The sequence below is a fragment of the Syngnathus scovelli genome, chromosome 1 (genome assembly GCF_024217435.2).
Source record: "Syngnathus scovelli strain Florida chromosome 1, RoL_Ssco_1.2, whole genome shotgun sequence".
Taxonomy (NCBI): domain Eukaryota; kingdom Metazoa; phylum Chordata; class Actinopteri; order Syngnathiformes; family Syngnathidae; genus Syngnathus; species Syngnathus scovelli.
The window spans coordinates 15,657,501-15,672,858 of NC_090847.1; the positions used below are offsets into that span (position 1 = coordinate 15,657,501).

The following is a 15,358-nucleotide window of genomic DNA, read 5'->3' on the forward strand; positions in this document are numbered from 1 at the left end:
GATTTTCCTTCAGCGACGGTGGAATTTGGACAGGATGACTTTTGTCCGGCACGTGACAGCTCGAGAAGACTGGAACGAGGGGTGGACCAATCCTAAGTGACAGATCCGCAGAGATGGCGTGGCGATGGGTTGGCGGGAGGGAAAAGCCGATTCAGGGCTCAGGAATAAGAGTGTTGCAGCGCGACGGGTTCGGTGACGCCTGTGAGGAAGGATGATCCATGATGATTGAGCCACACGGCAACCTGTCAATCACTAAAAAACAAGGCCTTAACCTCCACCAAAAAGTTATGGATTATTCTCTTGCCTTTTGCGCGCCACCTCTAATAAGTCAAATGGAAATATGCAAAAAAAAATTACGTAAGGTGGTGGTAACATGACAAACAAACGGTTACATTTATTTCTGTAAGGGAAAAACATGGCGGAAATGAACAAACTCAAAGGGATCAGCAGAGTAACTCATGAGACATATGCAAAGACTAGAATCTATGACAGGTGAGGCATTTCTTTTTCTAATACTGCATGATGTAGCATTTCTTGGAGGGGGGCCTTTATCAATATTGTACTACGAATAGACCTCACTCCAGTAGCTGCTCACTTGTGGTATGGAAATGCCTCACTTCTATAGATTCTGTCTTGTAGTATGTAAAAGCCTCACCTCTAGTCGATGCTACCACCTTGTAGTATTATACTTGCAAAAGTCTCATTTCTAGTAGAACTGGTTTGATATGAAAGTAAAGGCCTAATGTACAAAAGATACTGTCTTGTCGGATTTAAATGCCTTACGTCCAGTCTTGTAGTATGGTAATTCTATTCTTTCAATAGATGCTTGTGTCTTGCCTCACCGTCAATAGATGCTGTTTTGTCAAATACAAAGGCTCCAGTGGATGCCTGAATCTTATTACCGTATTATCTCACTTCCAGTAAATAATGTCTAATTCTAACTTGTCTACTAATGATTAGCTGTCCAGTGTGTGTGTTTGTGTCTGTGTGTGATCTGTGCTTGATGTTCCGTGCGTTGATGTGCATTTGTGTGTGTTTGTGCGTGCTGCTTTTGTGTCCAAGTGCAGCCCTAATAATCGATAGTGCTTGGATGTCAGGCTAAACCACTTCCTGTCAAAGTGACCTCCAAGAAAGTAAGAAAGGACGGGATGGGACGGTTGGTCGGCGGGGGTTGGTGTGGGTGGGAGGTGATTGGGCCATCTTCATGTGCCGCAAGGGTGTGAGGTAATTACAGTGAAGTTGCCTCCTCATCACCATTCCTCAACGCTTCACCTTCACACTGCCTGACACACTATAACTGTGCTCTATACAACAAGTATGTGTGGAGAATGTACTCCACTGAGCACTTACTTTTATTCCTGCTGTAACAAAAGCACTCCTATGTGCCATTTTACCTTAATTAACCATCAAACATGGAGGCATAGTAAACGAGTTAGTATACTATAAAACTGGGGCTGGTAGATAGGACTTTAAAATAGCTTTTTTTTCCACGCAAAAAATCAAATCTCAGTTTATATTCAAAGAAAAAAAACAACATTGACAGTGACAATTTACTTCTGATGTTTGCTTTATTTCTCCTGATACTAACAAGAGAGTACAAATTACAGATAATGTGACTAGATTTTTTTTTTGAAAAAACAGATGACTGGGTGAGGGTTATAATTGTCAAGAAAGGAACTTCATGAAAGGCAATGACAGAGTGAATTGCAACTTTCTACATTGCAAAACCAGCACATGTCAACTTTTAACCCGGGATTAGTACTTCTGAGCCGCTGAATATTTTGCCGACGTCGCCTTGCCTCATCTATGTGACAAAAGAGTGTGAGAAGGAGCAAGAAATAGTGCCTGCATGGCCTTCTCCTACGCCTGCCTGACCTTGGGTTGAGCTTTCTACTGTGTGTGTGTGTTTGAAGTTTATGTGTGTATGCCTTTGCGCGCACGTGCTTGCGTGTGTGTGTGTGCGTGTGTGTGTGTGAGTGAGTGCGAGAAAGAGCGAGCGAGCGAGAGAGAGAGAGAGACGTTTCAACTCATATAACACTGCACCACTGCATGTATTGGATTTCCTCCATGTGTGGATCAATAAAGACTCTTATTAACGGACAGAGCACTGAAGGTCACATGACATATGTCCATTACCTTCCAGTTTTTTTATACTGGATTTGTTTGGTTTAAGCATCCCCCCCCCCCCCCCCCCCACACACACACACACACACACACAAATATACAGTATGATTTACTTGTGGGTATCAGTTTACGTGATGACACACCAGCATCCACCCTAGTGATTGATGCTCAATGAAATCAAGATTGATGCATATCCGAAATTTGGAATAGCTGTCCACTGTAGTGACAGATGTGCAACTTTTGACTAGGCTCATCTACATATGGACACAAACAGCTGACCTACCTAAAAATAACAAATTAAGCCCTATTGTCCTGAGTAAATGATCATATTAAGAGTTAGCTTAAATGTATGATGCCATATTTTTAGCTTGTTATCTTAGCATCTAAATTAAACCTTCGAGAATAGTCATCTGGTCTTTGTCAAAGGTGAACGCTCCCTGGTGAAGAAGGTGTTTAAATTTAGCGGCGTGGGCCATTGCAGAGGGGCCAGTCGGCTTTTCCACGCCGACGCGCTTCTTTTAGCACGGTTAGCGCTCCTGCTGCAGGCAGGGAGCACTATAAATAACTTGGCTTTCATGCACCGTCGTCCTGGCAGCCTCACTCTGGCTCTTCACTCTTCCACTGTTGCCGTGAGCAGAGCTTGACCACACATGGAAGTCAAGATGATTTTGACTAATAATATACAGCAGCTATGAATGTCACAAGCTTTTTTAAGTGCAGACAATATTTTTTACTCTGTGGTTTATTTCTAGCAGCATGGTGGATCAAAATCGCCCATAGGTGTGCCCTGGCTGGCGACCAGTCCAGCTTGTAACCTGCCTCTTGCCACAACTCACCTCAAGTGACCACATTTCACAACAGCAGTGTGGCAAATAATCGAAAATTCATCAAGAAAGAGGCTTAAAGTTATTTAATGTCTCCAACTTGGAGTTACACATTATTTAAAACAACCACACCGTTCAAATGTTTGGGGTCAATTTAGTGTTTTTCATGAAAATTAACATAGCTGCACAAGGGTTTTCAAGGGTTTTCTAATCATCCATTAGCCTTCTAGCACAATTAGCAAACACAATGGACCACTGGAGCGATGGTTGCTGGAAATGGGGCTTTATACACCAATGAAGATTTGCATTGAAAACCAGACGTGTGCAGTGAGAATAGTCATTTACCACATTAACAATGTCTAGTGTATTCCTGATTAGTTTAATGTTATCCTCATTGAAAAAACCCCAATTTATTTTAAAAATAAGGACATTTCTAAGTGACCCCAAAGTTTTGAATGGTAGAGTAGTTTCAGCTTACCTCAATTCTAACAAAAATGCAAAACATCATAAATGAGCTAACTCATTGCACGGGTGTTGCCGTCGGATGACCAATTATCCTGCAGCTCACTGACAACCCATGATTGTCTGCATGTCAGTCATCTACAGCGCCCAGACAGTCATGGTGCGAACACCAAAAGCACCAGTACATTGTCCATTGAATTGAAGCCAAAATGTGGCAAAACCTTTTTAATTCTTTACATTCTATATATTTAAGACATAAGTAGTTCATGCTTCATTTCAGTATGGAAAGATGATTTGAGATATGAATGTTATGAACTCACGAGCATAGTCCAGGAACAAATTATGCTCATATCTCAATGCACCACTGTGTATCAGTCACTGAAAATGCTGTGAACAATTTTTGGAAACTGTATCATTTGTGCTCATTCTATTTATTAATACCGCGTGAAGTGGCTGCTGACATGAATAACTGGTGAAGCGAATGACCATAACAAATGATCAGTAAGGATATTTTTATTTATCAAGGATGGATGGATGGATGGATGGATGGATGGATGGATGGATGGATGGATGGATGGATGGATGGATGGATGGATGGATGGATGGATGGATGGATGGATGGATGGATGGATGGATGGATGGATGGATGGATGGATGGATGGATGGATGGATGGATGGATGGATGGATGGATGGATGGATGGATGGATGGATGGATGGATGTTTATTGCTATTGGGAGTAGGAAGTGTACGAAACTTGAGTATGCATCAGAGCAACTCTACTAGATGGCAGTTGGCCCGAGCATGGCACGTATTCCTGTGAATATACATGCGTATTTAATAGTCCATTTAGAAACCCGCTGAACTCTTTCTGAACTCAAAATTTCCCTGGAAGTATTCCCTCTCAATAACATCAAAGGTATCAGTAGTCTCCCATATAATTTCATGCCTGGGATCGTTTGCTTAATCTGACTTTTTTTTCCCCCTCCTAATGGCCCAGTTAAACCTTCATATTGGGAGCCAATGACACACTGACAAATTCTTTAAACGCCTGCCATTGTCTTTGCGGACGTTAGCCAATGAATAAGAAAATTTTTTATTGTTTTAAATTTTAGTGTCTCTTTCTCGGACGTGTTCAAACTCTGGCCGCAGGCACTTGGGAGTGCCAGAATAATCACAGGATGAACTTTGACTGACCCCGCTTTGGTCGCGTGAGAGAGTGCACTTCCGGGAGAAATTCACGGACGCTTTGGATTGTTTTGCGTTTGTAGTGACCTACATGTAGCTTTGACATCAAAGGCCCTATTTTTATGTCCAGACTAGCTCAATAATTATTCAATTAATTTATCCCTACAATGATTTCAAGAGATTGTCCTATGTTGTTGTCATATTAATGAATGAAATACGATGACATCCACCGCATATTTCCAAGCAGCTCATAATCTGTCTGCCTGCGTCTTGGTCAAATCCATCCAATTCGCATTACACCATCTGCGCCTCAACTTAGACCTGCTTTTAACTTGTCTAAAATTCAGTCCACTTTGAGTCAGCAAATTGACAGCTATGTAGTAGAATACGCTGCAATGCTTTTCGAGGTGTAGGGCTGTGTACCAAATTCACACACCTGCTAAACTAGACTTGCCCCTGCACAAAAATGAAGATGTGGCCGGTTTTACGCTCTCACCAAATTGTCAGGTGTGCCAGAGGTTCTCCAGCTCCAAACGCGCAGCAAGGTGCAACGTGGTCTGCCACATTCTCAAACCTGGGAAACTCCAGCCCCAGCACAAAAATGAAGATGGGGCCGTTTATATACGCTAAGCACTGGGCGTCTGTATTCAAAAACAGGGCCCAAAGATTGATATGCAAATGCTGTAGCAGAAATAGCTTGTGAGGAGCTGCCCACTGTAGTATCTGATGTGCAACTTTGATATCAATTCATATGCATATTGAGGTTTTGGAAAGACTGGTGATTAACACTGACATCAAGTCAAATGCCAAGGAGTTTGCTTGCGTTAACTGGATAGAACATTTCAAAAAAAAGAAAAACCCTCAATAATTCCTCCCCATACAAATTTTTGCGTGGAAGACGGACCAATTACATTTTGGGGCCAATCCTAATCAGATTGTGGGGCCTTGGCAGAGGACTGCACTCCACTTTAGTACCAGGAAGCGTGCTTCATGAGATGAAAGAGAAGAAGGATGCGCCTAGCCAGCAAGCTGAAGGCGCACGTGAGTTACTGTGGATGTGATCAGCATGCTAAGATAGTGTCAGAGACATTCGCAAGCACACACCTGCATGAGAAACTGGAGGGAGATGAAACAGTGGGTGGGTCTAATGGAGGGCGTCTGCTCCTTCACCATGCCTTTTTTCCTCTGTTCGACAGTAGTGAGTCACGACCGCCCTGCTCATTCTTTTACTGTGGTAATGCAGGTAAAATAGGTAAAGACATTTTTGATGTGCCTTCTAACAGGTATGTCTTTGAAAGACGGATAGGGATGGAAACTATAAAATTGTTGCTTCAAACCAAGCTGGTCGGTTTCCAGTGTCTTTTAAAGAAAACATTTTTGTGGGTCTACTCCTGATAGACATGCCTCCCAACGTTCTTATGGCTTGGGGAAATGGGGGCCAAATTTTCCATTTTTGGGAGTTTCAAATTATATGGCAAGTCAGGCTCCTAAAATGGCTGGCGCCAGCCAAAGTGATTGGCTAAATTCCCATTAGATCATCTCACTTTATTATGTAATTATAATGGTAAATAATAATGTGGCAAAACATGGTGATATCATGTGTCGACTCGAATAAATATACACAAAGCAAATGCTAAATTTCAAAGACATGGCTGTTACAATGAGCATATGCTTATCCATAATCACCATTTGAAAGCCAAATAAACACACTAATGAGGGGTAGGGAGATTAATGAATCTGATGAACGAGAGCCGTTAATCTTTTCCAAATTCACATTGGTGTAAAACTAGTGCCTTTTGTAGATTTTGAGAAGATAAAGCGCCTTTGTGAATTAATACATGCTAAATGAGTCATGGTGAGTGACTGGAAGTAGATAACAGATCAGACGTTAATATTACTTGCCACTATTTCATATTTTTTCATTAGAGTCATGAATGAAATGTTCATTAGAAGAGTAATGCAATATTCTTTCTGATACAGTATATGGCATGAATTGCCCACATCAGTGACATTATCATTTTTTTTTAAAGGTTAGCGGTGTCATTGCAGTCTGCTACACTGAGCTACTTTTCAACAGGGGTGCATTTCGTACATACAGTCAATATATCATGTACAGGTGCTCTCGTCAATAAAGTTTTACAATTTCTTTTTGATCAGAAATACAAGTAAACTTTTCGGTATGATTTTTTTTCACTGATTCAACCCTTGTTTTTTCTTCAGCGCATCCGTTTTTTCATAACATAGCACACATCCAGAAGAGAAGCAAACCCAGACGTTTGACACTGTAAAAACATCAGAAGAAAAATGGGTTTCAAACGAATGCGGAAACGCCAAAAAGTGGCAGCCCACGACCACGACATCTTGTACACACATGCAAATAATTTTGCCTCCAAGAATGTCACTGCACTTACACACTTTGTTCCAACTTTAGCAATGCAGGTAACATAAACTGCATTATTGTGGAAAGCCTCTATGAGGTTAGCAACATCACCCAGTAACTTTTGCAATATTTGGGTCCTGAGCCATTGTATAGTTAACCACATATGCTAAAATCAGGTTTGTGATGGCTTTTAAGTGTCTTTCAAAGGAGCAAGTTCAACCGCATATATCAGTAGCAGTAGACATGTTCAGAAGTAGCAGTAGACAATACAATACAACCTTAAAACTGCTGGGTTAAAAAGTGAACTGACCCAGTCAAATTAACCCAACTTTGGTTTGTTTTGCAAAAACAAAACAAAGAAAAAAACAACAACAAAAAGAACTCCCTGCACTTTTTGTTTTTGGAACTTTTGCACTTTTAATTTTAAAATAAAGATGTCATTTGTTTGCGAAAAAGAAGAAAGAAAGAAAGAAAGAAAGAAAGAAAGAAAGAAAGAAAGAAAGAACATGGGAATCTGAAAAGCTGCTGTTTAATGAACATTTTGGCATCGAAATGAATTGGGTATGTGTTATTTAAAATGAATGATTTTCCTTTTTCACTGGCTTTAAAATAGCTGTTATTGACCTCCTTAACCACTAATAATCGTTATAAAATCATGTCAGTCTATCACTACTGTAGAGACAGTCTACAACGTAGACAGTGTTTCACAACATGGAGACTCTATTACTTGTTATTCAATTGTCACTTAATTCCCATTTTCAGTGTTATTCAATGTCTCCAGTGGAGCATGCTCATTTCCTCCCACTGTGTCACACACTTTGCTTCCTTTTTTCACATTTTCACAATGACGTGGCTCAGTCTGTGTGTGTGCCTGACTGTGCACCACGAGGCTGTTAGAGTCCTGTCTGGAAAATCACTCCTGCTGCAACGGTAGATAACATTGATTCTTGTCACTCTGTTATTATCCTGTGATGGCTGTGTTAAAGGCAAAGGCGGATAAATGAAGGGTCTTCAGTTTTGTACAATTTTCACAGTCTCAAGACAAAAGGCTGTTATATAGTTGGATTTGATCACTTTCAAAATATGGTGCCTTCCGTGTTGCCATCAAAGGGAATGCGCTCACATTTTTTGGAAATGCATCTGACCCGAAATGGAGGGTTTGAAGTCAAAGGTCACCCATGGTAATTTTCTGCAGTCACACCTAGCTTATTCTCAGGTTTTTGTGCTAAGGTCCTTCAAAACCGACATTTCCCCAGGCTTTTTGCAGGTTTTATCCGGGTGGCTGGTTTGTGTGAAAAATAGCTAAATGAAATGGGGTTTAGAGTCAAACCTCAAATTTACCAGCTTCAAGGTCGTTCAAAGGAGTATTTTTTTATATTCATTTTCTATTGCTGTTCTAAACAAAACATACCAACTTGGAAGTGGGGATTTGTGGATGGACACTGGTGCCGATAATCCAGTTATCTGATTACGTGCCTTTGCTTCTCTGCGTCTAAATTTTCACAGTGAATTACCCTGACCACACCTTCTCTTCTTTTTCACATCTGCAGTATGGGGAGGAGGAGGTGTGCTCAGACCGCCTGGACACCGACTTTGCCGACATTGACCTCTCGCAGCTGGACACCAGCGACTTTGACAGTGTCAACTGCCTCAGCGAACTGCAGTGGTGCAGTGATCAGGCAGCGGATGCGTCGCCAGCCTCCATCCGATACAGCACACCCGACGAGCTTTTTGAGGTGAGCATCCATATTGTCCTCGTTTACAAACCAGAGTTTCAAGGGATCACGATTTGAACACCAAGGGTGAAGAAACGCATGGAGACAGTTAATATATTCAGGCATACATTCTTCATCCTCTCCTAAAAATGACTTTTACAGCATCATACTGAGTTGCAGCATTAAACCAACAGTTCAATTATTTAAATTATTTCAATTCCGTTTAACTAGGTTATTATTACTATATTTTTAAAATGTGAATGCTTCTTTCCTAATTTTAAAAACCCAAACACAGCCTGTAGCAAATGGCCTTTCAATGGGGAAAGAGGATTTTTTTTTTTTTGTTACAGGGATGGTTACACAACAAATTTAATTTACATCTCAAGCTATCTCTACATACCTGCTAAAAAGATTGTGGCAATCGTGTGAATTCCCTTTGTCCAACCGTTACAATGGCCAGAATCCCCTAAAATGCCACTTGCAATACAAAGTGGTCTTTAAACTATACATTTTACAGCCGAAGGTCTTAAGTGTATTTTGTACATTCAGCCACGCTGAACAAGGTTGCCAGATTTTTATACAATGGGGATCAATGATTGTTCACATGCTCGTGATGCAAGGTTAACAGAAAGGTCAAAGTGTTTTCTGGTGCACTTCAGATTGAAGAGGAAAACGCGGCGCTGCTGGCCGCTCTGACAGACAGCCTCGACGGCATGGTAGACGCAGAGGTGGGCGGCCTCTCTGTCTTCCCCGCTCTGGGGGAGGACGAGCCCGAACAGGACGAAGATGACCACGACCATCTTCATCATCTTTCTGTTGGCGCAAAACACATCAAATGCTCGCAGGACACAGAGGACCCTTCTCTGGTAAGGCCATTTCCTGTTTTTCTTTCTCTCTTTCCTTACTAAATAAGGAAAATAAATCACATACTAACTTTATTTACAAATGAGTACCTGAATTTGGCTACCTGAACCCACAGATGTTCATTGAATTATTCGCACAGGTATACTTGGTTATACTTGTCTGCATTAGTACCATACTAGAATCCACATCTCTGTGTGATGTCCAAGCGCTCTCTAGTAGTTTGTTTTCCACCAGCGTGCGCCCCCCTCTTTCACTTTTCACACGTCATTGTGGGATGCCTTAGTAGACCACCCCTCCCTCTCCCGGTTGCGCCCCCTGTTATTCCCAAAGTACAAAAACTTCCAGGAATCTACTGTAACTTTGTTTGTCTTGGTTTGAACCTGAGAAACACTTTTCATGCTAAATATCTGTAACGATGATAGACTCCCGCTACAATGCCAACGTGTTCTGAAAGAAGGACTAACTCATCATTCACTGAGGCTCAAAGAACCTTTTTTGTGTCTGTGTGTGTTTGTGTGCTGGATCTAGACTACAAAGATGCTTTTGTTCCAGTTGGCTGAAGCATAAATATTCACTCAGTCTCACGGCCTCTCCGTTTGCATGGCCCGTTTGCTAGTTGGTGTTCTATCAATCTCTAGAATTTTAATTAAGACTTGCTAATTTAATGGGTGCACCAACTCTAATGGAGTAGTGAAAGAGTCAAAAAGTTTTGGAAAGGCTACAGTGTAAAATGTACCTTTGATTCATTGGGGTGAGTAGCATGAGGCGTGATAAACTATTATGTTTTTGAACAATCATGTGGCTTAAAAATATTGGAAAAAAACAGTTTTCTGATGTTGTATCAGTGGAGGTATTTGCCAACTGGACTATCTTTTTATACTTTTTGGCAAGTCAGGGAGATTTTGGTTCTCATGGTTGGGGTGTACCAATTTTATTCATGTGCGTGCATGTCTAGTTTGGGAAAGGTTATCATATTATGTCCTGTTATTGTCTCCACTGCCCGATGACTGCTGGGATAGGCTCCAGCACCCCCGTGGGGACAAGCAGTACTGACTTGCTTTTGATCTGTTTTGGCGAGTTGGGAAGGTTTTGGTGTTGAGGATGGGGATGCGCCAATTCTGTCTCATTTTTGAAGGGATATATGCATTAAGAAGCTTGGAAATGTCTGATCTTAAATTAAAGTCGCTGTTGATATACACTAAATGGGTTATGTTTAGATTTTTTTAGTCGGTGGAGTTGGGGTAGTGCTTCCAAGAATAGGGCTGTACCAACTCTCTCTGGGTGTTGAAAAGTTTTGGGAAAGTTATTTTTTTTGCTGTACACTCTTTTTTTTTGTGCAAGGGTTAGTGCCGTTCGAACCGTTGTGGCTCCAAGGGTGGGATGTGCCAATTCTGTCATGGTGTTGAAAGATTACTTGGCTTAAAAGGTTTATGAAATGCTGCGTAAATTGTGTTAAAGTTGATGATTTTCCATTTGGTCGAGTCTCAGAATACAAGATGTAGCTTAGCATAGTAGCTACACTCACACACACACGCACGCACACGCACACACACACACACACACGCACACACACACATACACACACACACACACACACAGATACACACATCAAGTGTCCAAGCAGGGCGCTAAATGCAGCGGTGGCATTGTTTAGCCCCTAAACAATGAGTCTCATGACAATGATGTCTTTGTGTTTTGACATAATAACAAGTGCACCCCTGGCCTGCCCTTGGGTGACATTGAGAAGTAAATCATCCAAATGACAAGGAAGGCAAGCAGGTTAATCAGTTATATTCAGGAAAAATAAAAAGAGAAAATGCTTAGAAGTCAAAATAACGGGTGCTTGAATTCATGCAATGTTGTAATGTTTGGAAAAAAAAAAACATTCCTTCAATGCATAAACTTCAGGAGATGACAAGAACAGAAATCACTTGGCGTAGTTAAAATTAGATTTTACCCAAATAGAATCAGGCTAAGCGATATCTGAACCCAAACTAGTGCCATGCAGTGACCAAATCTGTACCACATTCATAGATTATACCAAATTAATATCAGACAGACCAGTACCAGACCACTCCCGGACTAGAACCATAATCACACCAGTGACATGCTTTACATGGCTGTCATTTGATAGCTGTCAATCAGAGTATAATCAAATTAACATCAGACTAGAGCCAGCATACCACACTCCAGAGTCCAGACATAATCGCAGTATTTCCTCTCCAATCTGATATAATCTGATAGGTCTGTTATAAAGACTGCTGATGGTGACAATGATGATGCTGATATGACGACTATGTTTCACTAGACACACTGGTAGCTCCACGATGTAACGAATTAATAATAATTTAATAGTTTCTTCCTCATCTTGTGTTACCAGCTGAAGATCTTGCTGCTCACTCCGCCCAATGTGCCTGTGGGCAAAGATAGCGTCCATGGGCATCGCTATAGAAACAGAGGATTAAACTCACGGACGGTCCGGCCTCCAGTTAAGGTGAGGAAGATATATTATGACAAACCAAGGTCACAGTACACCTAGACTAATGCTGAACTAATTAAAAATGAGTAAATTAGCAAATAAGTTAGCAAAGGAGTTCAAACATACCAGTGCTAAACTGGGACAGATGAAGCCCAGCTACTACCAGAGTACAACAAGATTAGTAACAAACCTGGACCAGACTAGTACCAGGGTAGAACCAGACTAGTATCACCATTCTACCAGATTAGATCCAGACTAGTACCAGTCTAGAATCAAATTAGAAAAAGATAAATATCACATTAGCTCTAGGGCAGTATCAGAATTGAGCAACCTAGTTCAGGTTAGTAATACACTAGTACCAGACTAGTAGAAAACTAGGATTAGTACTTGGATTAGTAACACACTAGTACCAGGATAGTAGAAAACTAGATCAGACTAATGCTAATTTAGGACCTCATTAATAACAGACTAATAACAGACTAGAGCAGAATAAAACCAGTCGCAGAAGCATCCCAGACTGTCATCAGATTAGAATTATACAACAGGTAGTTCAAGACTAGTCGTATTTGAGAAATGAGGAGGAACCAAACAAGGACCAGTGTAGTACCAGACGAGTACAAGACAAGTGCCAGACTAGGACCAGTTAGAACCAGGCTGGGAGACAGATTGCAATACAATTTCTTTTTTTCATGCATCATGACAAGAAATAATGGCATATATACTGAAAGAGTCTCTTTAAATTCAAAACACAGCCAAGCTGAACATGTGACTGATGTCTTTATTCACTTTTCAATTCCACTCTTCAGTCATCAGGAACAACAAACAACACCACTGACGTCTCATTTTAGAAGTGAGTGTGATGCAAAGAGAGAGGCCATCGCTCATCAACAAATATGGCACGAGGGGAATATATGTGCAACTAGTCTGTACTCGATGATTGTGGAACTGCTTGTCCAATTTGGGGTGGCTGTGTAAAAGGGAATGGGGTAAACCAGGGACCACTAATTAACTTTGTTAGAACCATGTCAGTACATTTCGAGAGTCTTAGCTTACAGGGTATTATCAGACTATTACCAGACTACTTCAACACTACAACCTTGAGCAGTATCAGTATATTAGCCAAATCTTATTAAAACTGGATTTACAAACGTATCCATCCAAAACAGAATTACACTAGTATGTGTCAAGAAAAAGTACCAGATAACAGCAACACTAGAACCATACTGACTAAACTCTACCCAGACCAGTTTGAGACTACGACCAGCGATGTGGCTATTGGTTAGATCCGCTGGAAATTAACCATTGCTGAGCCAAGATACCTGTTTTTCCATCATAAAATCCTCATGGGTAATCATCCATCCATCCATCCATCCATCCATCCATCCATCCATCCATCCATCCATCCATCCATCCATCCATCCATCCATCCATCCATCCATCCATCCATCCATCCATCCATCCATCCATCCATCCATCCATCCATCCATCCATCCATCCATCCATCCATCCATCCATCCATCCATCCATCCATCCATCCATCCATCCATCCATCCATCCATCCATCCATCCATCCATCCATCCATCCATCCATCCATCCAAAAATATAAAAAAATGATGATGTTCCGAAATAATGAACTTGTTTATGCTAAATTTAGTCACAAATGTACTTAAATGCACTTGAAGATACATTTAATTTGAAAGGCACTTTACTTTTCAAAGAAATCTCAAAGAAAGCGCTAAATTGAAAAAAATATCATGAAAAACCTACGTGCGGTAATCGCTACTCTAATTGTCTGTGTGTGGGAAGCACTGTATTGGTTCATTGCTTAATGTCTGAAAAACGGATGCGATGCGGTAATTGGATAAACTGTGTGAAAGGATCTTAATATTTGTGCGGTTAATCAATGAGCTTGTCTCCACCCTCTCAGATGGATGCTTCTCAGGTGCGGAAGCCACGCGCTGTGCGTCCGGCGGGCCGCCTGTGCACCGAGCTCCATCGCCATCTCACCATATCCCGGCGGGACGCCAAGGAGCCCCCAACTGCAGATCCGGAGGATGAAGAGGAAGAGGAGGAGGATGAAGACGATGAGGACAGTGAATCAGAGGAGGATGATGATGAGGAAGAAGAGTCTTCTGGTAGTGAGGTAGAGGCAAGGCAAATCAAGGCCCCTGCCGAGCCTGTCAAGCCTCAATTCACCTCGGAAAAAGAACTCCACTCTGTAGTGGATCTTATCACCTACATGCACACATACTGCATGCCTGTGCGCAAGCAGCAGGGTCTGGACCGTAAGGACCCGCCCAGGCCTCGAGCTCGACCCGATGCCGCCCGCCCGTCAGTAACAAACTCTCCCAGCCGGCTGGTCCTGGTGGCTCCCTCGGCGAGCAGTGGGCCAGGGTGTGAGCCCCGGAGACTTCCCTTCGCGAGGCGGAGGCAGTTGAAAACCAACTCCCTTCTCCGTGATCTCCTGCAGCAGAGTAGCTCCTTTGATGTGAGCAAGCCTTATGGATTGCACTGTCCACCGTACACTCAAGCAGGACCAGGATCCCCGCCTTCCAACCGACCACCTGGCACTGTCACCACTAAACCAGATCTTTGTAAGGACCCTTCCTTGCCCGCAAGGAGAAACCACCCCTGTGAGGCGCTGCAAAGCCCTGTGGAAGACAGTGGCTCGTTCTCAGTTCGCCGCTCCAGGCGTCTGGCTTCCTTTCCCAGCCGCTTTGCCAAGAGGCTGCGGCCCGGGCAGACGAGGGAGGGTGACTGGAGGGAGGAACGGGATAACGGGCAGGCGGGAGGCAAGCTCTCGCCAACTCAAGCGGGAGGAGGGACAACGACAGAGGCAGGAATGCAAGGTGATACAACAGAGATGACCAAAACCTGCTGCCACAACGGTGAGAACATGTCCACGGGCTTAGTTAAGATTTTTTGGGGGTTGGTAGCAAGCTTTGTGGTGTCAAGAATAGGGTTGTTGGATTGGCTTGTTACGTCAATGGCTTGGGAAAAGACCCTCCCGTGACATAAGTAGCTATCAATTAAACTGGTTGTAGTTACACTGATTTAGTTTTTCACTTGAGTAAAGCTGACAGGGATATGGCACAAGTTATGTTGCTTAATTTGTTATATTAATAAAAAAAATAAAAATAAATACGAATAATGATAATGCATTAGGTTTATATAACACTTTTCTCGATTCTCAAAGAGTCATAGTCATTCACTAAACAGGGTTGGGGAATTTGCGGTGGCGGAAATTGAGATGTGCCAACTCTGTTTGAATTTTGGACCGGTTCGTGATTTTAATAGAATGGAAAAATATGTTTTATCGGGTA

At 42.1% G+C, this 15,358-nt stretch overlaps 1 protein-coding gene across 2 annotated transcripts in view; it reads left to right on the top strand.

The window, feature by feature from the left end:
* Window positions 1–15,358, top strand: part of ppargc1b (peroxisome proliferator-activated receptor gamma, coactivator 1 beta) — a 54,954-nt gene that overhangs the window by 30,377 nt on the left and 9,219 nt on the right. The window contains exons 2-5 of one of the 2 annotated variants that reach the window (XM_049759372.2): window positions 8,527–8,712; window positions 9,351–9,557; window positions 11,936–12,049; window positions 13,963–14,923. In XM_049759372.2, coding sequence (XP_049615329.1) covers window positions 8,527–8,712; window positions 9,351–9,557; window positions 11,936–12,049; window positions 13,963–14,923 — 1,468 coding nt within the window. The remainder of the gene's footprint in view (window positions 1–8,526; window positions 8,713–9,350; window positions 9,558–11,935; window positions 12,050–13,962; window positions 14,924–15,358) is intronic. The other variant, XM_049759380.2, reaches the window with a different exon arrangement.